Source organism: Eptesicus fuscus, chromosome 2, assembly GCF_027574615.1.
Source record: "Eptesicus fuscus isolate TK198812 chromosome 2, DD_ASM_mEF_20220401, whole genome shotgun sequence".
Classification (NCBI taxonomy): domain Eukaryota; kingdom Metazoa; phylum Chordata; class Mammalia; order Chiroptera; family Vespertilionidae; genus Eptesicus; species Eptesicus fuscus.
Window position 1 is genome coordinate 91,525,241 of NC_072474.1, and position 25,368 is coordinate 91,550,608.

Here is a 25,368-nt window from a genome sequence, read left to right on the forward strand (position 1 = left end):
AGTGATGGTTAATTTGCATATTACTCTTTTATTAGATGATATATATATGATATAAAAGCCTAAGCAACCTTTCAACCAGTAGCTATTATGCGCACTGACCACAGGGGGCAGACGCTCAATGCACAGGCACAGAAACATGGAACAGGCTGATGAATCTCAGAGGGAAGTGAGAAGTGGGGAGGATGGGAAGAGATTAACCAAAGATCTTATATGCATTCTAGAGGCCTGGTGCACAGATTCATGCACTAGTGGGATCCCTCAGGCTGGCCTGCGGGGATTGGGCCAAAACTGGCAGTCCGACATCCCCCGAGGGGTCCTGGATTGCAAGAGGGCACAGGTCAGGCCAAGGGACCCCACCGGTGCACCAGGCCTCTAGTGATAATCTAATCTAATAATAGACAAATATGCAAATTGACCATACCTCCGACACACCCACAAGCCACGCCCACAAGCCACACCCACCATCCAATCAGAGCGAGTATGCAAATTAACCCAAACCAAGATGGCTACAGCCACAGAGAGCAAGGTTTCCTAGGTAACAGAGGAAGCCAAGTTTTCCGCCTGCCCTTTCCAGGCCTAAGCCTCCACTCAAGCTACAAAGTTTCAATTATAGAAGGTAAACAAATTCAAACAAATGGCGGCAGAATGGAGCTTGAGAGCAGGCCAGGGTTGCCGCCGGCAACAGGGGAAGCAAAGCTTTCCGCACACCCTGGCCGGGCCCACCCGCTTAAAGCAACATAGTTTCAATTATAATCCCAACACAATGGCTGCGGCCTCAGAGGGAGCCCCAGGCTTGGCTTGGCTCCGCTCCAGGCTACAAAGTTTCAATTGTAGAAGGAAAACAAATTCCAGATACCAGGGGCTCCGCTTGGGTTACCAGGGGGCGTGGCCCGCCTGAAAACCACCACAGGCCCCTCGCTCAGGCCGCCCCACACCCCAAGGGAAACCCCACCTGATCCGGGACGCCCTTCAGGGCAAACCAGCTGGTCCCCACCCCTGTACCAGGCCTCTATCCTATCTAATAAAAGAATAATATGCAGATTGATCATCACTGCAACACACAATATAGCTGCCCCCATGTGGTCAAAGATCCTGCCCCCATGTGGACACAAGACGGCCACCACAAGATGGCCAGCAGGAGAGGGCTGTTGGGAGGCACCCGGCCTGCAAGGGAGGGCAGTTGTGAGGGACCAGCCCTGCAAGGGAGGGCAGTTGAGAGGGACCAGGCCTGCAAGAAAGGGCAGTTGGAGGTGATCAACCCTGCAGGAGAGGGCAGTTAGGAGTGACCAGGCCGGCAGAGGAGGGAAGTTGGGGGCAAACAGGCTGGCAGGGGAGCTGTTAGGCATCAATCAGGCTGGCAGCGGAGTGGTTAGGGGGTGATCAGGCTGGCAGGCAGAAGCCATTAGGGCCAATCAGGAAGGCAGGCAGGTAAGCAGTTGGGAGCCAGCAGTCCTGGATTGTGAGAGGGATCTCATATTGGAGAGGGTACAGGCTGAGCTGAGGGAGAACCCCCCTCCGTGCACGAATTTCGTGCACCGGGCCTCTAGTATAACTATAAAGACCGCTGTATAAACTAATTTTATATATTTCATTCAAAACATCATCACAAAAAATAGGATAAAAAACATATTTACCTCTTACTTGGAGAGGTTCTTGCTTAGTAAGTGGAGCTTTGAGTTGTGCTGTAAAGTTTCAAAAAATTTACATTAAGCAGTGGCTTGCATACAAACCTATAAACTTATGAGCTAACAATCTGGCAATGTGTTAAAAAGATAATATATCATAGACAAGTTGGATTTATCCTAAGAATGTTAAGAGTAGTTAAACGTTAACAGATTAAAGGAGAAAAACTATAGAATCATTTCAGGAGGTAAAGAAAAAGCATTTAATAAAATTCAATACCCATACAAGTTTCAAACCCTTTTTGAAACTTAGGACAAAAAGAAATTTCCATAAAGGGTAAACATTGTATTCAATGGTGAAACTCTAGAATCATTCCTTTAAAATAAGGAACAAAACAAGGACAGACACACTGTTGATTCTTCTACTTAAAACTGTCCTGGGAATACTATTCAAAGAAGAATGAAGTAGTTATTGAAACTACTGTATAATCCCATCCCCCCAAAAAAATAAAAAAAGGAAGTTGGAATCCACCTCACATCATCAACAACCAATTCCAGGTAGATTAATGACTTTAATGTTATAACATTTACATGCCTAACAAAACAATATAGCCTATTTTTATGGTAGAGTCAGATTTCTTAACAAGATATAAACAATACAAGGAAAAATGGACAAATTCTGCTAAATTAAAATTCAGAACATCTGTTCATCAAAAGATCCCATTTAAAAAAGAAAGAAAAGTCTCAGACTGAGAAGACATTTCCAACAATTTGAATCAACAAAGGGTAAGTATCAAGAATATTTAAGAATTCCTCCAGATCAATAAAACACAACTCACTAGAAAAAAAAAAAAAAGGCAGAAGACAAGAACAAAATTGCACAGAAAAGCATTTATATATTGCAATATGATCCTTCCTATATTTTTTAATTTTGGAATTTGCAATGTTATTCTGAATAAGCTATATCCTTTCCCCCTCCTCCTCATGCTCCAGGGCTCAGAACTCAAGTCTGTTCTGAACCAGATCTCAGTCTGGCAGTTAGAATTCCTACCACTCAATCAAGTCTCCAAACCAGCAAATGGCAGGTTTCATTCCCTGTTCCCTCTTACCACCCTGCCCTACTACCGCCTCCTGTAAGACACAGTCTCAGGTAACAAATGGAAGAGACTATTTTCAGCCTGCTGCATAAGGGTAGGTGCAGAAGTTCAAACAGTGAGTCTGCCTCCAGTACCTCACTATAAATGTAGCACCTGCAAATCCATTACTCCAAACAAGCCAAACTACTGGCTGCAAGTGCCTACTTACAGACCCAGAGTCTGGCATTTTCTATTCCATTTCTTGGACATAAGCCTGTCTTTTTTTTTTAAATCGAGCTGTTCCTTCAATTTTCTCTTTTTATATTTTATCTATGACTCCAATGAGCGAGAAGTGAAACAGGTACTAAAGCATCTGTTTACAATGCCATCTTGATCAGAATTTCTGATTTATCTTCTTTCATGGCTTTTATGGATAAACTAGAGGCCTGGTGCATGAAATCCGTGCACAGTGGTGAGGGGTCCTCTCAGCCCAGCCTACACCATCTCCAATCCAGGACCCTGGGGATCAGGCCTAAACTGGCAGTCTGACATCCCTCTCACAATCCTGGACCGCTGGCTCCTAATTGCTCACCTGCCAGCCGGCCTGATCGCCCCTCACTGCCCCCCCTGCTGGCCTGGTCGCCCCTCACTGCCCCCCACCAGCCTGGTCATCCCTTACTGCTCCCCCTTCCAGCGTGGTTGCGCCCAACTTCCCCCCCTTCCAGCCTAGTCGCCCCTAACTGTCCTCCGCTGCTGGCCAGGTCGCCCCTAACTGCCCCCCCTGCCAACCTGATCTCCCCTCACTGCCCCCCTGCTAGCCTGGTCACCCCTAACTGCCCCCCCTGCCAGCCTGGTTGCCCCTAACTGCCCCCTCCCCGCTGGCCTGGTAGCCCCTCACTGTTCCCCCTGCCGAGGTGCGGCTTGGGCGCGGCAGTGACAGGGAGCACTTGGCACCAGGTTTGAAGGCTGGCCACGCCCCTGATCAGGGGAGACCCAGCGTTCTACCTTGCCCCGGCCAGGGCCCAGAGGTCCCTTCTGCTGCCACACCCCAGCCAGGGCCCAGGGCCCAGCCATTTGGTCATCCCTTACTGCCCCCCCCTGCCGGCCTGGTCACCCCACACAGCCTCCTGCTCAGTCATCCGTTCAATTGTTTAGGTCATGACGAACCCTGCCTTTTATATATTAGGATTAAATGTCTATAGATTAGATACTAACAAAGGTAAAACTCCCTTTGAAATAAAAGCAAAAAATCTTTTATGTAACTTTCAGTATATGTCTTGATTATTTTTCAGTGAAAGTCAATGATCAAATGACTTAACATAGTATGTTTATTATGTTTTGATAACCAAAACATTTACAGAAAATTCCAAAAGGCTTTTTTAAAATATATTTTTATTGATTTCAGAGAGGAAGGAAGAGGGAAAGAGAGATATAAAGATCAATGATGAGAGAGAATCATTGACTGGCTGCCTTCTGCACATCCCATACTGGGGATTGAGCCTACAACCTGGGCATGTGCCCCTGACCAGAATCAAACCTGGGACCCTTCAGTCCACAAGCCAATGCTCTAACCACTGAGCCAAACCAGCTAGGGCAGTGGTCAGCAAACTCATTAGTCAACAGAGCCAAATATCAACAGTACAACGATTGAAATTTCTTTTGAGAGCCCAAATTTTTTAAACTTAAACTTCTTCTAACGCCACTTCTTCAAAATAGACTCGCCTAGGCCGTGGTATTTTGTGGAAGAGCCACACTCAAGAGGCCAAAGAGCTGCATGTGGCTCGCGAGCAGCGGTTTGCTGACCACTAAGCTAGGGCATCCAAAAGGCTTTTTTTTTAACTATTCACCAAATCCTAAGTAGGTTATAATAGCATATTGATAAATTAAAATAGGCTTCAAAACACTTCTATTTAATAACTATACTTTACAACATTTGACATTTAACAGTTAAATGATTATTATGATTTGATTATTGTCTACCTTCAAATTTGATTATTGTTTATAAGCAAATTCTAAAGCATCTTTATAGAATCTATATATCCATTTCTTAAATTTTTGCTTTGGTGAACAAAAAATAGAGCAGAGAAAAGAGAATGGGGTGGTGGAATAATGAGCTTCCAACACTCACCTAATATCTGAACTGAAATCTACTGTCAAACATTCCAACAGCCCTCCTTTCCACAATAATCAAAGTCATTCAACCAAACAAGAAAATGAAGTCCTCTAAGAATTTCTGGATATTATTCTCACTACAGACTGTCTAGATGTCACTAATTATGTAGTGTTAAGAATTACAAACAAGAAATGCTAGCAAATGGCTCAAAAATAGGTACTGATACCTATTTTGCACACTGCCATCTTAATAAACTTACATGTTATCACTGGAGTAGAATCTTTATGATTTCATAAGTAACCAGGCATTTTATGCATGAATATCTCTACACACTTTGTTTTAAGCTCAAGTCCTGGCTGTCTGCCACACATCTGCTGTCATTAGCAAAATTAAAACTAATTTTACTAAAATTTAAAACATCTGAATGCTCCTTAAAAACTTAAGGATTCCTTAGCAAATCTCTGCCTCTTAATGAACGGTGCCTGACTGTATCATGCAATTTGAATTATTCAAAAGTCAATCTCAAACTCTTAAATATACAAATTATCTTTAAAACAAGCAATTACTTGCTGTCTACCTGATGGCTAACAAGATCTAATCTGGCCTGAGCTAATTCTGAAATACTGAGCCCAAAATAAAACCATCACAAACAATATATTTCTAATATAAGAAAATAAACTATCATTTTTATTCCAGTCAGCATAGAAGAAAGAAACTACTCATATTTTCAATTTCAAGTATTTTATATAGAGGGACCAACATTAAGTATTTTTTGCCTGAGTCTAAGTTCACCTCAGAAGAGCATTATAACATAAACTACCTTTAATTGTATTATTTCATCCCTTGTTTCTTCTCCCATTCTAATGATCTTATAAATAGGCTTTCTGGAACTTAAGAACTCGGTACACTCTCTATTCCTTCATTCTTTAATATCAAAATTCTCAATCAATATTTACCCCAGCAGTTCTCCATCACCACAAGAAAAAGAAATGACTAAAATTGCACAGTAAGAGTAGAAACCAAGATGGCGGCATAGGTAAACACCTGGAATTGCTGCCTCGCACAACCACTTCAAAACTACAACTAAAAGACAAAACAGACATCATCCAGAACCACAGGAAGACTGGCTGAGTGGAAATTCTACAACTAGAAGGAAAGAAAAAAGCACACTGAGACTCAGAGGAGGTGCAGAAGTAAAGTGCTCTAGGCTCTGAGGTTCCTGCTGTCATTGGGCTTGCAAACAAGTGGGAAGTGGGAAGTAAGTAAATAAATATTGAAAATACCAGTCAATAATAAATACAATTTAAAAGAGAATTAAAATTAAGATAATATTAAAGACTGATTGGGTGGCTACTTTAGATTGAGTGATTAAAAAATTATGTGCAGAGATGTAGTTTCAACTACAATGTAATGACCAGCAGAGGTCAGCCATGTGAAATACACCTTGGATTGAGAAAGCAACTAGAGCAAAGGCCCTATAAATGAGAAAAAGCTTGGTTTTCTAAGAACCAAAAGGAGATGGTTTGGCTGAAACATAATGAGCAAGTAAGAGTGGAAGCAGGGAGCCCAGGGAAACGGTTATTGCAGTAATCCAGTCAAGAGATGATGATGTCTCACAGTGGACTAGTACAGGTACAGCTTGTTTTATTGTACCTTGCTTTATTGCACTTCACAGATAATGAGTTCTCATCAACATGAACAAAAAGATTATAATTCACTGCAGGCTCGGATGATGCTTAACATTTTTTAGCAATAAAGTATTTTTAAATTAAGGTGCAGACCTTTTTTAGGCATAATACCATTGTACACTTAATAGACTACATATAGTGTACACACATCTTTTATATGCACTGGGAAACCAATAAGTTTATAACTCACTTTACTGTAATATTTGCTTTATTGCGGTGGTTTGTAATGACCCCACAATATCTCTGAGGATTGTCTATAGTATACCCAACTGCCTACTAGATATCTGTTAAGATGTCTCAGAGGCACCTACAATTTAGATGTCCAAAATTAAATCATCTTCTCAAAATATACTCCATCTAGCTTTAGTATTGCTAATTTTAGAAACCAATGACATTACTACACAATTGCCCAATGCAGTAACCATGCACTGACCTTTACTTGACCCCTTCCTTCATTCCCCCAAATCCAATCACCAAGCCCTAATTATTCAGCTTCTAAATTTCCTGAATTTATTTACTCCTTTAAAAGAATCATTGCCATTAGCCTGGTCTAGACCCTTATTTTTATTACTGCCTCCTTTGCAATCTGTTTTCCAGTCTGCAACTAGTTATCATTCTAAAACTTTAAATCTGGTCAAGTATTTCCTCCACTAAAAATACACCAATAGAGTACTATTGCCTACAAAGTCCAAACTCCTGAACAAAACCCTGATCTGACTACTCTGTTTACCTCTTGAGTTTCATCCCTTGGACTTTTCAAAACTACCCACCCCAACACCAAGATCCTCTACTCACAACTTCAATCACACTATATTACTTGTACTTTTTACCTTCTTTTCCACCACTCATCACACCAATACCTAATTAGATATCCTTCAGTTCCCCAATTAGATATCATCTCCTTATGGAAACCTTTCCTAACCACTTGAGCTCAGGGGCCCTTCCCAGTATGTTCCTGTAGCACACAGTATTTCTCCTATCAAAGGACTTCCTATACAGTATTATATTTCTTTGCTTAATTTTCTGTTTTAGCAATAGACTATAAACTCAAAGAGTGGTTCTCACTTGCTGCCATATGAAAAGTACTCAATAAACACTTCTTGAATAAAATAATAAATACGTGAATAAAGGACTTCTTTTTAATGCTGCACAGCAAATTAGACAGCCTGAACAAAATTTTTTCAAATGCATTGCTAAAGTAGCAAAAAGTTTTCTTAAGAGGGCAAAGCGAAGGAAAAACTGGGCCTCTAGAGAGTAAGTGAGCACACCAAAGCCAGTTTTTGCCTTAGTAATTTCTGTTGAACTTATACTTTTTGAGCTTCTACAGAACTTCATGGCTACAGGGGGCATGGGAAACCAGAGAAGACGACTATTTCTGCTCAAGATGGAGACACTCAGAAAAAAAAAAAGTGTCTGCTAACAGAAAACACTCAGGAAAAAAGCCACACACCTGGTATAACCGTGAACTAAAAATAATACACACAGAAGGGAACAACAGGGAAGCATGCCTGCCTTTACTTTCCTGTTACGTAGCAAGGGGAAAACTCCCCTGAAAACCCTAAGAATAAACCAGCCCTCATGCAAATTTGCACTCAGAATTCATGCTAGCAATGTGGTCTAAAAATGTAAAGCAGAGAATTTAATATGGTCCCAAGTTGTATTCCCAGTAGCTAAAAGGCAAAAAGCAAACTCTCAGTATAGGACCACATCTTCAATCCAGAGACATCAAATAATTCCAAGATACAGAACTGCACAGAAAATGAACAACTCTTGGTTAAAAAACACAAATATGGTATCATGAATGAAAGCAAGAAACAGAGAAAAAAGATAATGTAATAGGAAGCAAAAGATTTCAGATAGTATAATTTTCTGTCGGAATATATAGTAATGTTTAATGTGGCTAAGTAAGAAAAGAAAAGTTTGAAAATATAAGCAAGAAACATGAGATGAACCAAGCAAGATAAAAAAACAAATACTTTCTAAAAATGAAAAATATAATAATTAAAAGCCCAACATATGTATCAATCAGCAGATTAGAGGTAACTTAAGAGGTAATTAGTGAATTAGGCAGACCTAAAAAAAATAATCCGGAATAGAAATATTAAAATGACAAAAATAGAAATATAAAATTCAGAATAGAAAATATGGCAGGCTTAGAGACATGGAAAATAAAGCAAGATGTAACATATTTCTAATGAGAGTTCCAAAAGGAGATAAGAGAGAAATGGAAAGAGACAACATTTGAAGGGACAGTGACAGAGAATTATAGAATTCCAGAACTGTATAAAAATATTCTCAAACAAATCATTCCAGTATACAGAATGATTTTAAAAGATTTATACATACCTGCTTCATCAAATGATGGTATTTTTTCCACTTGGAGAGTTTTTGATCCCTGCCCTTCTTTCTGAACATTCGTAGAATACAACTTTACTTGATTCAGTGTACAAAAGTATGAGTGACTACAGGGAACCACGTTTGAAAAGCTTCCAAATGTCACCAAATTCTGCCATTCTAAAGGAAAAAAAATTATTTTAATTTCAAACAAACACAAGAATTTTTATACCCAATAAAACATGCCTACTATGATTAGAATGAGAAGTTTTACAGAATAACAGTAAAACTTTCATACTGCAAAAGATACCCAAATGTACAGTGCCAAACCACTCTCTCCCCTGGAGGTGGTTCACTGACACCTAGGTATACAGGGATATAATTTTATAAAGAAAAAAGTAAAGGATAATACTCCTATTTTCTCTCATTTGTAAACTTAATCACATGGAAACCTTTAAAATATATTTTAAAAACTCCTATTATTCAGCTATTCTGAAATACTCATTTTATATGCTGGTTACATGTTAAAAAAAAAAAAAAAGGCATGTACTTTTCAAGATATAGAAATCTTGAGGTGGGAGGAGATCAGGAGGGCTTCCTACTTAAAATGCCCATATACTAAACTACTCAAAATTATAGTGTTCTCTTTCTACTAGCTGCAGATTTATTCCTTTCATTTCCTAATCAATGAGTGAGTTATGGTGATTTTAATTGAGGGAATAGAATATTAATTATGAAGCACTTCAGCTGCTGCATCTGGGTTGGTTATGAGCTTTAGAGGGCTGAAATACAGAAGGAAAAAAAAGATTCCATACTTGCCCTGAAGTGGTAGAAAAGCAAATCTGTCTACCTCTAGGCTCATGTAACCCTTCTCTTTTATTTATACGTCTACTTATAATTCTTCCTAAAAGAATTCAAACCCTGTCTAGTTATAACATCCCGGAAGCCAATTCCAGCATGTCATAATTTCAAGAGTTTCATCGAAAGGTTGATGGAACTTGGGGACTCAACAAGGGCTGAGTCACATATGTTATCACCTATTGGGAATGGCTAAAGGCATTTCCCCAAACCTGAAAAGGATACATAAATTGATTGTGTGCTGCCAGACAGTTCATGGGCATCTTCATCTACATGTTATTGCCTCCTGTTGGCCAAACACCTAAACAGCCACAGGCAATTCCCCAATCTGACAATGGACTCTGTAGACTAACCCTGGCCTATGATGTGTATATCTCCACCTTGCCTTAGGACAAATTGTGTTAATAAAAAGCAAGGGGTCCTGAGACAAGAACTTAGTTTCTTCAGCCCAGCTCCTCTGCCCCCGCCCCCCAAATGCCTTTCAAAATTACATTTCGTCTCTGGACTCTTTATTAATTTACGCACAGCCCCTTCTCCAGATTCCAGAACCCTTCTAGATGCCAGATCAAGACCCACCGGCGATAAACGGTGCCCAACGTTCAGCAATAACATATATAAGGTGTCCCCAGAAAATGTATACACACACTTTAAATAACTTTTGTTAATCCTCACACGAGGATATTTGTTCCATGATTTTTAGGAAGAGTAGGAGAGAAGGAAAGACAGAGAAACACTGTTGTGAGAGAAACCTACCAACTGGTTGCCTCCAACACAAGCCCTGACATGGGAGGCAACCTGGGCCTGGGAGGGCCTGGGAAGAGCCTGCAACCGAGGTACATGCCCTTGACTGGAATTGAACCTGGGACCTTTTGGTCTGCAGACCGATGCTTTATCCACTGAGCCAAACTGGCTATGGCCACTTTGAATAATTATAAACACAGTGTTTATTACAATACATTTCATTTTCAAAATTGAGCTATTAGTTGTTAAAGTGTGTATACATTTTTTTTGGGACCCCCTAAAGGTTTAGATGTATTAATGAAATTATATTGTGAGATAATTGTTTTTCCAAGAGTGGCTGGTTAAGTATTTAATAGTTAAAACTTCTCTAAATGCTTAATAATGATCTTACAAAATGTAAGATCAGAAGGCAGATATATGCCTTCTGAAATGAAAATAAATACTTTCTTAATGGCTCAGCAAATTCATCAGGAACATAAAATACTGTAAATGTTGAAGATAATTTGAAAAGCATAAGGGACAGAGGCAGCATAAGTATTCACTCGTTTCAGGCTTGGAACTTATTTGCTTTAAAAACTTCTTGATGTCAACGTACTTTTTCATTTGGCAAATAACTGTTGAAGGCCCAGTATAGTTTTGGTCATTTGCCTCTATTTCTTAAAGTCTGAGAAAAGCAAATATAACAGTGTATCTTCTTGCACATTAAAATATGTAGGCTACCAGCAAAATTAGTGAAGCAAAGGCTAAAGCAAATTCTCCCAAGAAACCCATCCTCCAGGAAAGCATCTTCACAGCAGGCCAATAGTGTTGTCTTGTCAGCCCTATTTGAAATATCTTTTGTGATTACTACATAACAAAGACAATATGCCACAACACCTTTTTTTTCCCCACCCACTGATGAAATGGTTTTATAGAGACTGCACTAAGGTGTTGAAAGAGGGATTACTCCACAGTCTAAAAATCCTTCTTCAGGAGATGACAATGTTTCCATGACTTGATCCTTGGGTTTTTTTTCCTCCTTAGATTTTAAAACATTTTATTATAGAAATTTTCAAACATATGCAAAGGTAGAAAAAGCTGTACAATAAACACCCACATACTTAATGCCTACTTTCAATAAGTATCAACTCAGAGTCAACCTTGTCTCATCTCTATCTATACCAGTATCTCCTCACCTCCATATTAATTGATGCAAAACTCAGACATAAAAAAATCTATAATAATAAAAGCATAATATGCTAATTAGACCAGACATCCTTCTGGACGAAGCCGCGGCATTGGCTGCGGCGGTGGGCAGGGGCCGGGGCTGAGGCAGAGGAGGCAGAGGTGGCCATCGCCACAGCAGCGGGAGCCGAGGCCCTTGCACGAATTTCGTGCATCGGGTCTCTAGTTTCATTCATAAACATTTCAGGATGAATTCTTAGAAACAAGAACTTTAAAAAGCAAAAACTAATAACAATTTCTTAATATCATCAAATACCATCGATTTCCAATTTCCAGTTGTTATAGGTATTACAATTTTTGTGTGTGTGAACAGATCCTAACAAGGTCCACATACTGTGACCTTTTAAGTCTCTTTTAAGCTACAGGATGTTTGTTTGTTTGTTTGTTTTTTTTTTTTTTTAAGAGCAGTTTTTATATTGAAGAGACCAAGTTGTTTGTCCTAAATTTTTGTCCTGGTAGTTTTCCAATCTAAATTTTGTTGATTTAATTCCCTGTATAGTTTATCATGTTCTATATATTGATGGAACTAAAGGCTTTATCCAGGCCTGGTATCTCAGTTGGTTAAAGCATCATCCTAATAAACCAAGGTTGCTGGTTTGATCCCCGTCAGCGCACATACAGGAATCAACCAATGAATGCATAAATTAATGGAAAACAAATCCATCTTTCTCTCCCTCTCTCTCTCTAAAGATCAATAAAAAAATAAAGGCTTTAAGAAAAAAAATAATAAAAAGAAAAAAAAAATAAATAAATAAAGGCTTTATTCAAATTCTGGTTCTTTTTATTACAACACTACTTGTTTAGGTGGTGATGAGTTCTTTCATCAAGAGCCACATATTTGATTGTCTATCTGTGACAGTGTATGCTGTTGTTCAAAGCCTAGAACCATTAATTCATTAGATGGTTACAAAATAGTGATAATTTAATTTTATCACTTCTTCATTATTCATCAAATACTTCTACAAAGAGAACATTCCCTTCATTTATTTGGTTATTCGGCAGTATAGGAAAATCAGGCTAAATACTTAACTCTTTCCCTTATTTCTTAGTTCTCAAAATAATGAGTTCATTACCATCCTACAGTAGTGACAATTAATTTGTGTGTGTGCATGTACTGTTATGATTTCATAGATTTAAACATTATTTGATGTATTTCAATCCATTTTAATCATTATCCTGATTAATGCTCAGACTGTCCCATTTTTGGCTAGTAGTCTCTTCAAATTGACACCTGTGTCCTTTTGGCACTATCCTAGTAATCTTTGATAGCTTCCTTGCCAGCTGTTTTGAAAAGTCCTTAATTTTTAACTTCAGGAAAATTTCAGGTATCAGCAACTTTAAAAGTACATATTTGGGCCCTGGCTTCTGTGGCTCAGTTGGTTGAGCACTGTCCCATGCACTGAATGATCACTGGTTTGATTCCGGGTCAGGGCACATACCCAGGTTGTGGGTTCAATTCCTGGTTGGGATGCATACAGGAGGCAACCAATCAATGTTTCTCTCTCACATCGATGTTTCTCTCTCTCTCTCTCTCTCTCAAATCAATAAATACATTAAAAATTTTTGGCATTAAAATTTTACACTATTAAAAAATTACACAAAACTTACAGAATGCATTACTACCTTTAACATTTTATATTCTAAAAAATACACACGACCACATTTGAGTCAATAAAGCAAATATACTAGTAATACTTTACACATAGCAGTAAAAACACAAACATCTATCAAATAAATGATTTAATTCATTAATTAATTCTAGGAGGCAGAAAAATATTAAAAAATATTACCCACCATTAATACCCTTTCTTCAAGGTGACTTCTAAAATAAGCTACATACAGATCAGTCTTAAGTTTGGTGCTCACTCTTCTGCAGGTCTAGACAAGGACCTTCTTTTTGCTGTACAAATAAGAGCGATTTCTTCATCAAGACTGCAAGCTACTGGTATTTTATCAGTCTGGTCACAACAATTCCTCTTCTCCGCTTTTATTTTACTGTACCTCTGTAGCTCCTAATGACCACTGCTACTGATCACCTCTTGTCATCCCTCTCCAATCTGGTTTGTCATCTACCACTTACTCTGGCTTTCAGAGGAAATGTAGCCTTCTTTTTCAGACTACAACAACAAACAACACAAGAAACACTTTTTCTCCCATGTAAACTGACATACTGTACATGTTGTTAGGTAGTAACAATAACTAAAAACAAACAGAATCAGAGGCAAATGTGCACCCTGTCTTCTAGAGGCCAGTCTCATTATTTAAGAAACTATTTCAGTAGTTTCCCCCCAAAATTTCTAAAGCACTGACATGTTGAAAACTAAATCATGGTTACTAAATCACTTAATTTTAAAGAGGTTAGTAACTGTGAATTTAAAATAGACAATAAGTAGAATAGCACAGCAAAAGCTTGCTTGGCCCATAAAATATACTATTATTTTATAGAATACTATATGCAAAAACTGTTCTTTATGGTATTATTTATCACAGCAAAAACTAGAAACAACTTAAATGTTCCCCAAGAGAATGATTACATTATGAGACATCCCTGTATTTTCATTGTGTTCATCAAAAAATTTTAATAACATGTAAAAATACTCATGCTATAATATATTTATAGGAGACAAAAGAATAAAGTCTGAATTCAACTACTACAAATGTTACTGGTAAAATATTTGGATTTTGCATAGTTTTTTCTCCATACTTTTCTGTATTTTCAAAAAATGCCTAAATTTTAAAAACTAAAATATTATCATTGCTAGATTACTTTTAATATTATTACTGCTAGTATTAACACACTATCTCTAGTTTACTTTTATGCTTTCAGCTAGGCAAAAATGCAGAGAATTCTCTTTTATGCCTAATCAGCTAACAAGCAAAAGTGTGACCTCAACTGGGTAGCTCAAACCTAAAAGACTAGTGCTGATGTGATTTTTCTCCAGAACAGAGTAAGCAATAGGAAATCTTTTTTTTTTTAAGTAAAGAATATGAGATGCTGGCAACTTCCTTCACTGCTTCTTGGCATACATCTCTATTGCCTTGCTTAATTCTTGTTAATATTTGCTTTAAAAAAAAGTAAAAACAGTAACAGGAAAGCTAGAGTCCCAGGCCAGCATAAGTAATGAAACAGTCCATGCTGGCTACTTTCTAGCCCAGCACCCTGCGTATTTCTTGCACAACGCTTATGTTTTCTCATTCCTAGTGTCTGCCCAATAAAGGTGAAAACTGTGTCTCTTGTTCAGCATTACATCATAGTAACTACAATGTCTAGCACCTCTTTATTGAATAATCCTTACTCACAAAAACTCGATGAAGAACATACTAAGGTTACCCTCATTTTACAGTTATAAATCCGATAATTAACTTGAACTACACAGAATCATGCTGTCCGTCTGCCAAAATGGTCTCTTACAATTGTCAATGTTCCTATTAGTTATTTAAGGGAGGGAGTTCTGGGGACAAAAGTTAAATTGTTAAAATCCCTACTCTACTTTTCTTATGGTAGTAAATATGAGCACATTACAGGAATAAAATACAAAGCTTTAATTTCTATATTTTTATTTAAAAACTTTCATTAATCTCAGATTTAAACAAAAGCATGTGTCTGTTCATTTGATATGCGGTAAGTACTTAAAGGAGCATCCTCTGACCTCAAATTTTGGTCAATTTTTTTTATAAATATATGAAAAAATTAGCCCTAGTTGGTTTGTCTCAGTGGATAGAGCGTCAGCCTGCGGACTAAAGGGTCCCAGGTTTGATTCTGGTCAAGGGCACAAGCCTGGGTTGTGGGCTTGATCCCCAGTAGGGTACTTGCAAGAGGCAGCCGATCAATGATTCTCTCTCATCACTGATGTTTCCATCTCTCTTTCCCTCCCCCTTCCTCTCTGAAATCAATAAAGATATATTAAAAAAAAAAAAAAAGTTAAGTGTTCTATGCAAAGCCAAAGAAACTTAAAACAAAAAAGATATATTCACTATAGAAACTAAGTAACATTTTATTATTTAAAAGTATGTTTATTGTAGATCATTTGAAAAACACATAGCTAAATATTTTTCCTAGAGAAACTCAGTTAATATCGCAGTATATTTTCTTACTAAATTTTTTTCTAATTTTACCTAATAGTACAAGAGCATTTTTCCATGTCACTAAATGTTCTAAATTATTACTTTAAAAAGGGGTTGCATATATCACCAGTCCAAAATAAATTTACTATATTTCAGTTTTTAATAATTTATAATTATGTTGCCAATTTATTACTATGAATAATGAACTTATGCACACATTTTAATACATACCTGATTATTCCATTAAAGTAAATCCCTTTAAGTAGAATTGCTGGGTCAGAAGTTTTTATAAAAGTTTGTAACCTTTAAAGTTATTTTTATACAAAGAATAACTGACCTATAAAACACTGGTCAACTATATGTCCCAATCAGTAGTAAGAGAGTTCCTGTTTTCCTGGACTCTCAATATGAGGCATCTTTATGAAAAACTTAGCCAACACAGACAGGCAATGAGTAGTAAACCCTTTAAACTTATATTTCTATGTTTATTAGTGAGTATAAAACATTTTTGCATTTTTATTGGTCACTTGAACTCTTTATTTACCTCCTTTGCCCACTTTTCCACTGAAATGTACATTGGTTTATAAAAATTTTTTTTAAATTAGGGATACTAACTCTAACTGTATCCGATAAAGTAGTCACTGTTCATTGAACACTTGAAATGTGGCTACTCTAAACTAAAATGTGCTATAAGTGTAAGATACACACTGGACTTCAAAAATTTAGTACAAAAAGATAACGTAGACCTAGCCGGTTTGGTTCAGTGGATAGAGCGTCAGCCTGCGGACTGGAGGGTTCTGGGTTCGATTCCCATCAAGGGCACATGCCTGGGTTGTGGGCTCGGTCCCCAGTAGGGGGGCGTGCAGAAGGCGGCCAATCAATGATTCCTTCTCATCATTGATGTTTCTACTTCTCTCTTCCTCTCCCTTCCTCTCTGAAATCAATAAAAATATTTTTTAAAAGATAATGTAAAATATCTCAATAATTTTTATATTAATTACATGTTGAAATATTTTTAATATACTGGAAAAATATATTAAAGGTAATTTCATTTCTATTTTTTAAAATATGGCTATCAGATAACTGAAAATTAGGTACATGGCTCACATATTTCTTTTGGACAGTACTGCTCTAGAATACTGTTTTCCTTTTCACCTTTAAATATTTTCTGTGGTAAGTTTGACAAACAGATATTTCTCATTTTAAGTATGCAAATGAAGCAATTGTTTCCCTCAAGGTTTCCTCCTCTCCTTAACTCTTCATAAATTTTTCCCAATCCCATATTCTCCCACACAGGAACTTTATAAGCATAGACTAAACTTTATTTCTTGACAAAAAAGTATGTTTTTAGAATTTTTTCCCAGAAGTTCTTCAAATATTGTTTTCTTCTTACACTTAAGCAGTACTCTTTTTCTAAATGATTTTTAAATTTTACCATAATTATAGTAACCCTCTTAAAACAATTTCAGTATTACTGAAACTAAATTTTCAGAAACAAGATTATTTTTAAAACCCACTAAGTGTTTTTAAGTGTGAAAACACATTTTAATTTTTTAGCAATAAACATTCCAAAGAACTCTGCCAAGTCATTCTGACTGGTGAGATAGGAAATTATTATTTATGGTTCCCAGATGATAAGAGCACATAATTTTTGACATGCCAGTTACAGAGAATATGATTACATATTACACTATTTCAACTCCTTTTAACCAATATTTGAAGGGCAGTTTTGCCTAAATTCAACAGCCACTACAACTAATTTAAATGCAAAGTGCAGAAATTATGTGGTCAATAGAGGCAATGCTATAAAGTTTACTTGGGTATTTTTTGTTGTTAATCCTCACCTGGGGATATTTTTCCATGAACTTTTAGACAGTGGAAGGGAGGGGGAGAGACAGAAAGAGAAACATCAATGTGAGCAAGACACATCGACTGGTTTATCGACTGGTTGCCTCCTGCAGGAGCCTGCTGGGGACTGAGCCTGCAACTGAGGTATGTACCCTTGACTGGAATCCAACCCGGGACACTTCAGTCAGCGGGCCGACACTCTATCCACTGAGCCAGACCTGCTAGGGCTTACTTGGGTATTTTTTTAAAAATATATTTTATTGATTTTTTACAGAGAGAAAGGGAAAGGGATAGAGAGTTAGAAACATCGATCAGCTGCTTCCTGCACACCTCCTACTGGGGATGTGCCCGCAACCAAGGTACATGCCCTTGACTGGAATCGAACCCGGGACCCTTCAGTCCGCAGGTCCACTGAGCCAAACCAGTTAGGGCCTTACTTGGGTATTTTAAAGTGAGTATAACCAAATGATACATTCTGCTCATAAGAGAATCAGGTATATTGCCAATATAAAAAAGCTCAACAATTATACTTTTCCATCACCACCAAAAAGCCTCAAGAACATTTCTGAAAATTTGAGCCCATTTTTACATTTATTGCAAATAAAAAATACAAATGTATTATTTGCACAGCATAGGCGTTGCCAGATCTTATAGTGTACATTTGAATAACTTGACAACTTCTATTGCGACGTCACAAACATTCTACAAGTGTTTCAAACATGAATTTTTGAAAAATGTCTCTGCAAATACTCTTTGTATCCTCAAGAAGCTGGAGGACTAAGGGTGGGTTTGGCTCAGTCTCCCCCCTCACTGTTTCTATCACAGTTTTCAAGTGTCATCCTACCGCAGGCCAATCTATGGCCAAAAGGGAGGCAAGCCTGATTAAAACTTACAAGCTCAAAACTATTTTGGAAACTATCGGACAATGTGAATTAGAAAAGAATGTTGAAGTAGAGGGATAAAAAATTACAGCTCGGTAGATATTTTTTCACCAAAAAGATTGTTCAACGGAAAATAAAAGATTGTTCTTTTGTTTTTCAGCCAAAAATTGGGCTCAAGTCAATGACTGTGAGAGGGCCATAACCTCATATTTAAGAATGATTTGTAGCCCTTAGCTGGTTTGGCTCAGTGGATAAAGCGACGGCCTGCGGACTGAAGGGTCCCGGGTTCGATTTCGGTCAAGGGCACATCCCCAGTAGGGGGCGTGCAGGAGGCAGCTGATGGATGTTTCTCTCTCATCGATGGTTCTAATTCTCTCTCCCTCTCCCTTCCTCGAAAAGAACTGTTTCCTCATTTCATTAAAAAAAAAAAAATGTTTTTTTTTTTTAATGAAATGTCAAATAGCAACCCCCCGCGCCTTCGTCCTTTTAGGAAATTTAAGAAAACAAGATGGGAATACGAGAAAGGAGCAGGGCAAGAAAATCTACTCCGCTACACGGAAGGTGAGTCGTGAGCTCAAAACACCTGGAACTTGGAGGCGTCAGTCATTGCCCGCTGCCCAGGCCAGGGGGTGAGAGGAGAGGGTGTCATCGCCGGGCACGGCGATGTGCACTTAATGTTTGTTAGGTACAACGTGGACGGCTTCAAGGTGGCGACCCCGTCCGCAAGTTTCTGGGAGACCTGCCCTGTGCTAGGATCGTAGGCGACACCAGGGTCACCGAGGCCTGTCAGGAGCCCCCCTGGCGGGGCGGGCCAAACTGCAAAGGCGGAGACCCGAAAGGGTTTGGGGCCGGAGGAGGGCTAGCGGGCGCCCCGCCCCGAGGAGAGGCGCCGAGCACCGAGCTCGGCCTGGCCCTCCGGTCCGGCTTCCGCGGAATCGGCGGTCGGCCGGGGCGCGACACTCACCCTGGAGCTCGCCGGAGCCGCGGGCCGCCGCCCTGCAGCGCAGACGGAGCCGGCACAGGGAGGACCAGCCCCATCTGTGGGCCGCAGCGGCGGCGGCCAAGCCCGGCAACATCCTGGCGGGGCAAAGGCCCCTACTCGGACAGCGTCTCCGGCCTCCGCGCCACCACCGGCACCAACGGACTCCATAGACCGGGGACCAGCGAGGTACCAGCGAGCGACGACGCCTGCGCCGCCACTGGCGGCCTCAGTGACCCGGAAATGGAAACGTCATTTATGGGCGCCGGCGCGGAAGCAGCGGAAGTGACGTAACGCGGAGCGCGAATCAAGAGATTCTTGAGTCCGGGGACCTAGACTGGGCCGGGGTGGGGAGGGCGTGGCTGCAGGTGAATTTTGGTGTGTATTTTTTTTTCTTTTATAATATATTTTTTAATTTCTTTATTGATTAAGGTATCACATATTTGTCCTCATCCCCCCATTCCCAGCCCACACCCCTCCCCACACATGCCTCCACCCCCCTGTTGTCCTTAACCGCTGATTAGGCTCATATGCTCTTTTTTTTTAATGTATCTTACGGTTGAAAGTATTACAGGTGTCCCCTTTTTTACCCATTGACCCCCTCCACCCCAGACCCGCCCCCCTGGTGTGTATTCTTCTTGTCTTCCTCCGCACCTGCACTCCTTGCCTGGAAATCATCGCGTACGTTGTTTGCACCTTAACAGTCAAGAAAGCCTTGAGAGAAGTGACAGCCTTTGGGGCTTTTGCTTGCTTTTTTACTTTTTTTTTTTTTTCCGAACTCGAAACCCGAGCCATGTGTTGTTCGTGGGAAGAAAGGTGGGAAGGAAGGACGGACGCTGGTCTTCTGATTCTCTCTCGGGTGCCTTCCCGGATAAGCCCAAAAGGAGGCCACCATGTCTTCAGTGCTGCCCGAACCTTTACCGGAGCACATCGTTCTTCGCCTGTAATGCCTTTTTGCACCCAGGACCTCGAGGGCAAGTACCGACTTCGGAATCAGTTACTTGCCCTACTAACCTTTGGACCGCAGATTCTCGTCTGTAATACGGTAGAATAAGCATTTTATAAATTCGAGATTTGTCTGCATAATCGAGATGCGCAGACATTGATACCAGGAATCAGAAAGAGTCCGCACCGATATTCGCCGCGGCGTTAACTGTGTTTATCTCTGACGTGCTTATTCAGGTCTTAGCGCAAACTTAAGAGAGGCCTTCCTTGAACACCCTTGCTGGTTGGGCCTGGTCATGCTCTGCCTTGTTGCCCTGTATGCATTTCAAGACACGTATCACTATGTGAAAGTATCAATTTTATTTTCTGTCTCAAAATAGAAAATCAAGTGTCGTGATGCTGGAATCTTGTGTCTTGTCCATTGCCGTTTCCCAGGGGTTAAAACAATGTGTGGCACAAATAAATTGGTTGAATGGGAAGCACAGTAGTTTGTTTGCATATTAATCTCAGCCACTTAACTATATTACTACACAATAGCTATTTCGAGGGGAAATCAATTAGCATATTCCTAATTTTAAAAGAATCAACCGTCTTCTACAGACTGAGATAAGTAAAGCCAAATTCGTGAAGTCCTGGTGATTAAATTACCACAATATTGGTAAGCAAATTTAACTTTCTAAGGCAAACATAGCTTAAACATTAAGTGGTCAAACATTTAAAAGTGCTGTTCACCACCACATGTTCTTAACTTTCGGGATCTCCCATACTCACTTCCTCATGCTACCCATTGAGCTGGTCTCACCCACACCTGCCAGGCTGGGGTCAGGCAAACCCACTATGGGCTGTAAACCTAAATGCACTAAACTAGCACCATGGCAAGGTCCAATTGGATGAGTTGCCTTGGCAGCCACAGTGTGGCCCACTGGTGGAGCTTGGGTCCCACTTTTATTTCTGGCTCCCGAGGAGGACCTTCTCTGTCTGACCCTCAGAGATCCTGGCCCTGAGATTGGCTTCTGATGTGGGCTGAAATGTGCCATCCCCCCAACTTCTTATGTTGAAGCCCAAACTGCCATCACGTCAGAATGTGACTGTATTTGGAGATAGGGCCTTTTAAGTGGTGATTAAGTTAAAATGAGGTCATTAGAGTGGGTCCTAATCAAATCTGACTGGGATCCTTTGCAGAAGAGGAATTTGGACATCCAAAGAAACACCAGGGATGTGCACACACAGCGGGAAGACTATGCAAAGGCACAGTGAGAGGGCCTCCATCTACAAGCCAAGGAGAGAGGCCTCATCAAAACCAAACTTGCCACACCTTGATCTTGGACTTTCAGCCTCCAGAACTGTGAGAAAATACATTTTCTGTTGTTGAAAACACCCAGTCTGTTGATACTTTGTTATGGTAACCCAAGCAAATTAATAGACATTATCACTGGCCTTTGCTGTTTTCTGTTACTACTACTAATAATAAAAATAAAAGTTAACTTTTATTACATATCAAAAAAATGCTGTTCCATAAATATTCATAATCTCAAATTGGCTCAAATATCTGAATATTACTATTAACATAGACTTTAACAGAAATTCAACTTTATGACATAAAATACATAAAATACATATACCATAAAATACTTAACTCTTAATTTTATGGTAACTATGTAAATATCACTAACCTTTGTGATAATGCTATTTAAATGCTTTAAATTCTTAAAAATAGCCCCTGGTTTCAGTTATCATTTTAATCAAACTGATCAAAGCTTCTTAGAGTCTTATGTACTATAGAATTTTAATTTTTGTTTATATACATTTTCTGATCATTCTTTTAGAGGAATATTCATCCCTTCTGTGATAAATATATTTTTTGCGGGGTTGTTAAAATAATACAGCTGCATGATATGTAAAATGTTGGTGCACAGTACATTTTCACCAGCATTATTTCCTACTCTCCTTTCCCCTGATATAGTTGGGGTATAACTTGACTTAAACACTGTATTAATTTTTATAAACATCCAGAAACCTTGGCTTGCCAAATAAGTTTGAAGAATAAAGTGGATTATGCTTTTTTTGTTTAACCCTCACAATGCTATATCACATAATAAGGTCTCCATGTACTTGGATTAAAATATTTCTGCAGTTGTCTTGGTGCTTATACCTGTATTGTCATCATATACTTTGTTCTGCTAGGCAGTCTTCAAAATTTCCCCTAGTGCTGGAAATTGAGGCAATTTCAGTTTTAGAGTTCGTTAGAGGAATTTCCTTTGACCCTAAATTCTTTGAGAAGTCCCATCCTTACCAAGAGACTGCTTTAATGCTCCACTTGAGACACATTCGGCAGTTGCCTATGTGTATAAACAGGTAAGATTCCAGCATCATGGGGCTTATTTTCTATTGGAGGAGACAAAATTTTACAATAAACACATAGAACATTTTTAAATAGTGATATTCATAGTAGTAGTATTGATCATTTATTAATTGTCACACTCTCTATTATCTCATTCATGACACTTTAGCAAGTTATAGATGAAGAAAGTAAGGCAAAAAGATCTTGCTCTTTACCACCATGCTTCTAGGTCAGTGGGTTTTGTCCTTTGAAAGAAAATAAGAGGTTTTTCAAAAGATGTGAATGGCAATGTGGTCTTTCATTGTTTTCTAAAATATAGATCAAGAAAGAGCATTTCCCCAGATTTTCTTACACCATTTATGTGTGATCAACATATTAAATTGTTTTCATTTTGTGAGGATTTGTGTTATAAATAGATGCCTAAATATAGGTAACTATTAAGTCAGATAGATGAAAATAGAAGTAGGAGAGAGGTGAAGTGTCAGTTGATTAATACCATACACCAGAATGCCTACAAGAATGTCTGAAATCAAAAATATATTTAAAAAATAAAGGCAATGTCCACCAGCTTCTACCAAATATGTGTGTATTTTATCTATATACTAGAGGCTCAGTGCATGAAAATTCATGCACTGGAGGGGGGGCGGGTCCCTCAGCCCGGCCTGCCCCCTCTCTCAGTCCAGGAGCCTCAGGGGCGGGAGGCGACCTGGTGGTCAGGGGAAGGCGATGCCCCATCACACCTCTGCTGCTGCCACTGCCAGCAGCACAAGCCTCGGGTGGCTCTGGGAAGCTGGGAAGCCACCATCCGAGGCTTGCCTGCACCTTGGGCAGGCCCTGAGAGGCTGGGCAGCTGCCATCTGAGGCTTGCCTGCACCTCGGTCCAGCCCTGGGGGGCTGAGGGGACTGGGGGACTCCAGAGGCAAGCGCACGGGCCCGGCCTTGCCGCGTGCCTGCTGCCCCAGCAGGGCTGAGGGGACTGGGTGCCGCCATCTTGTGGCTGTGGGTGCCGCCATCTTAGAGGGCGGGACAGTCAATTAGCATATTCCCTCCTTATTGGCTGTGGGCACTATCATCTTTGTGATGGCATGAGGGTCAATTAGCATATTTCCTCTTTATTAGATAGGATATAAAAGCCTAATATGCAAAGTGTCCCCTTAGGAGTTCGACCAACTGGGAGTTCAATCGCTCACTATGACATGTGCTGACCACCAGGGGGCAGCATGAAACGAAAGGAGGCCCTGGCTGGCAGCTGGCAGCTGATAAGTACCCTACCTGAGCATGGATTTCATGTACTGGGCCTCTAGTATATATATATACATACATACATGTATATGTAAAAATACATACCCTACCTAATAAAATAGTAATATGCAAATTGACCGCACCTTCGCTACACCCAAGCCCCGCCCACCAGCCAAAGCTACGCCCACCAGCCAATCAGGGCGAGTATACAAATTACCCAACCAAGATGGCGGTTAATTTGCATACGCTGAGGGAGGGAGGAGTGAAGACTGAAGACAACTTAGAAGGAAGAGGGAGGAAAAGCGGAAAGCAAGGTGGCTGCCAGAGGGAAAGCCCGGGTGGGGCGGAGCGGGGCGGAGCAGGGCGGGCGGCATTGGCGAGCGGGTGCAGGCGCGGCGGCTGCAGCAGCAGCACATGTGGCCGCAGCGGCCGCTTGCAGGATTCTTCCTGCAAATGGGCTACTAGTAGATATATAAAAATGCAAATGCTTATGTATTACATATATATTAATTGATTTCAGAGAGGAAGGGAGAGGGAGAGATAGAAACATCAACGATGAGGGAGAATCATTGATTGGCTGCCTCCTGCATGCCCCCTACTGGAGATTGAGCCTGCAACCTGGGCATGTGCCTTTACCAGGAATCCAACCGTGACCTCCTGGTTCATAGGTTGATGCTCAACCACTGAGCCATGCTGACCAGGCAGTGTATGTATTTATATATTTTTTAAATTCCTAAATCTTTACACATGCATCTTAATACTAATAGTTTTTCCCATCCACCAGCTCTGTCCATGTCTAAAGCCAGTTCCCCAGTTCAGCATCACTGCTGGGAATCAAGGAGAGAGAAGTAGGTGGTAATATCCATCATCCTAAAAAAAAAAAAGTTTTTATTGATTTTAGAGAGAGAGGAAGGGAGAAGGAGAGAGAGAAACATTGATTGACTACCTCCCGCACCCCTGACTGAGAATTGAACTGGTGACCTTTTGGGGCAACACTCGACCAACTGAGACACACTGGCCAGGGCTTCCTCTTCTTTTTGCCTCAAATATCTATACAAGTGGGATAGGACAGGCCTAGATTCTTGCTCTGTTTTATTTTCAACCTTCTGTGAACCCATCTTCCAAATATTTCAACAGCATGGACATCTTCCTTAGAGTTTCATTGTTCCCACTAACTCTAGTACACTTTCTCCTGACACCTCTAACATTCCTTGTCATTGGGTAGCTTGCTGGAAAACCTTCATCTGACATGTATCAGATTTCTGTGAAAAGTTTACACCAAATATTCAGGCCTTTATTTTATAGCTTGATGTTTTTTAATTAAAAAATAGGTTGAATTGAATTGATTCTGGTATTAATTTTGGCTACATTTACTCCTGGACACAAACAGCTACAGAGAAATTGAGACAAG

At 39.9% G+C, this 25,368-nt stretch overlaps 1 protein-coding gene across 2 annotated transcripts in view; it reads right to left on the reverse strand.

The window, feature by feature from the left end:
• The window catches only part of SLC30A9 (solute carrier family 30 member 9), a 67,112-nt gene extending 47,442 nt beyond the window's left edge, over positions 1-19,670 (reverse strand). The window contains exons 1-3 of one of the 2 annotated variants that reach the window (XM_028143721.2): positions 19,415-19,637; positions 8,846-9,013; positions 1,635-1,682 (exon numbers count right to left, since the gene is read on the reverse strand). In XM_028143721.2, coding sequence (XP_027999522.2) covers positions 1,635-1,682; positions 8,846-9,013; positions 19,415-19,526 — 328 coding nt within the window. In that variant the 5' untranslated portion in view covers positions 19,527-19,637. Of the gene's footprint in view, positions 1-1,634; positions 1,683-8,845; positions 9,014-19,414 lie in introns of both variants that reach the window. The other variant, XM_054729360.1, reaches the window with a different exon arrangement.
• Between the last annotated feature and the right edge of the window lie 5,698 nt (positions 19,671-25,368).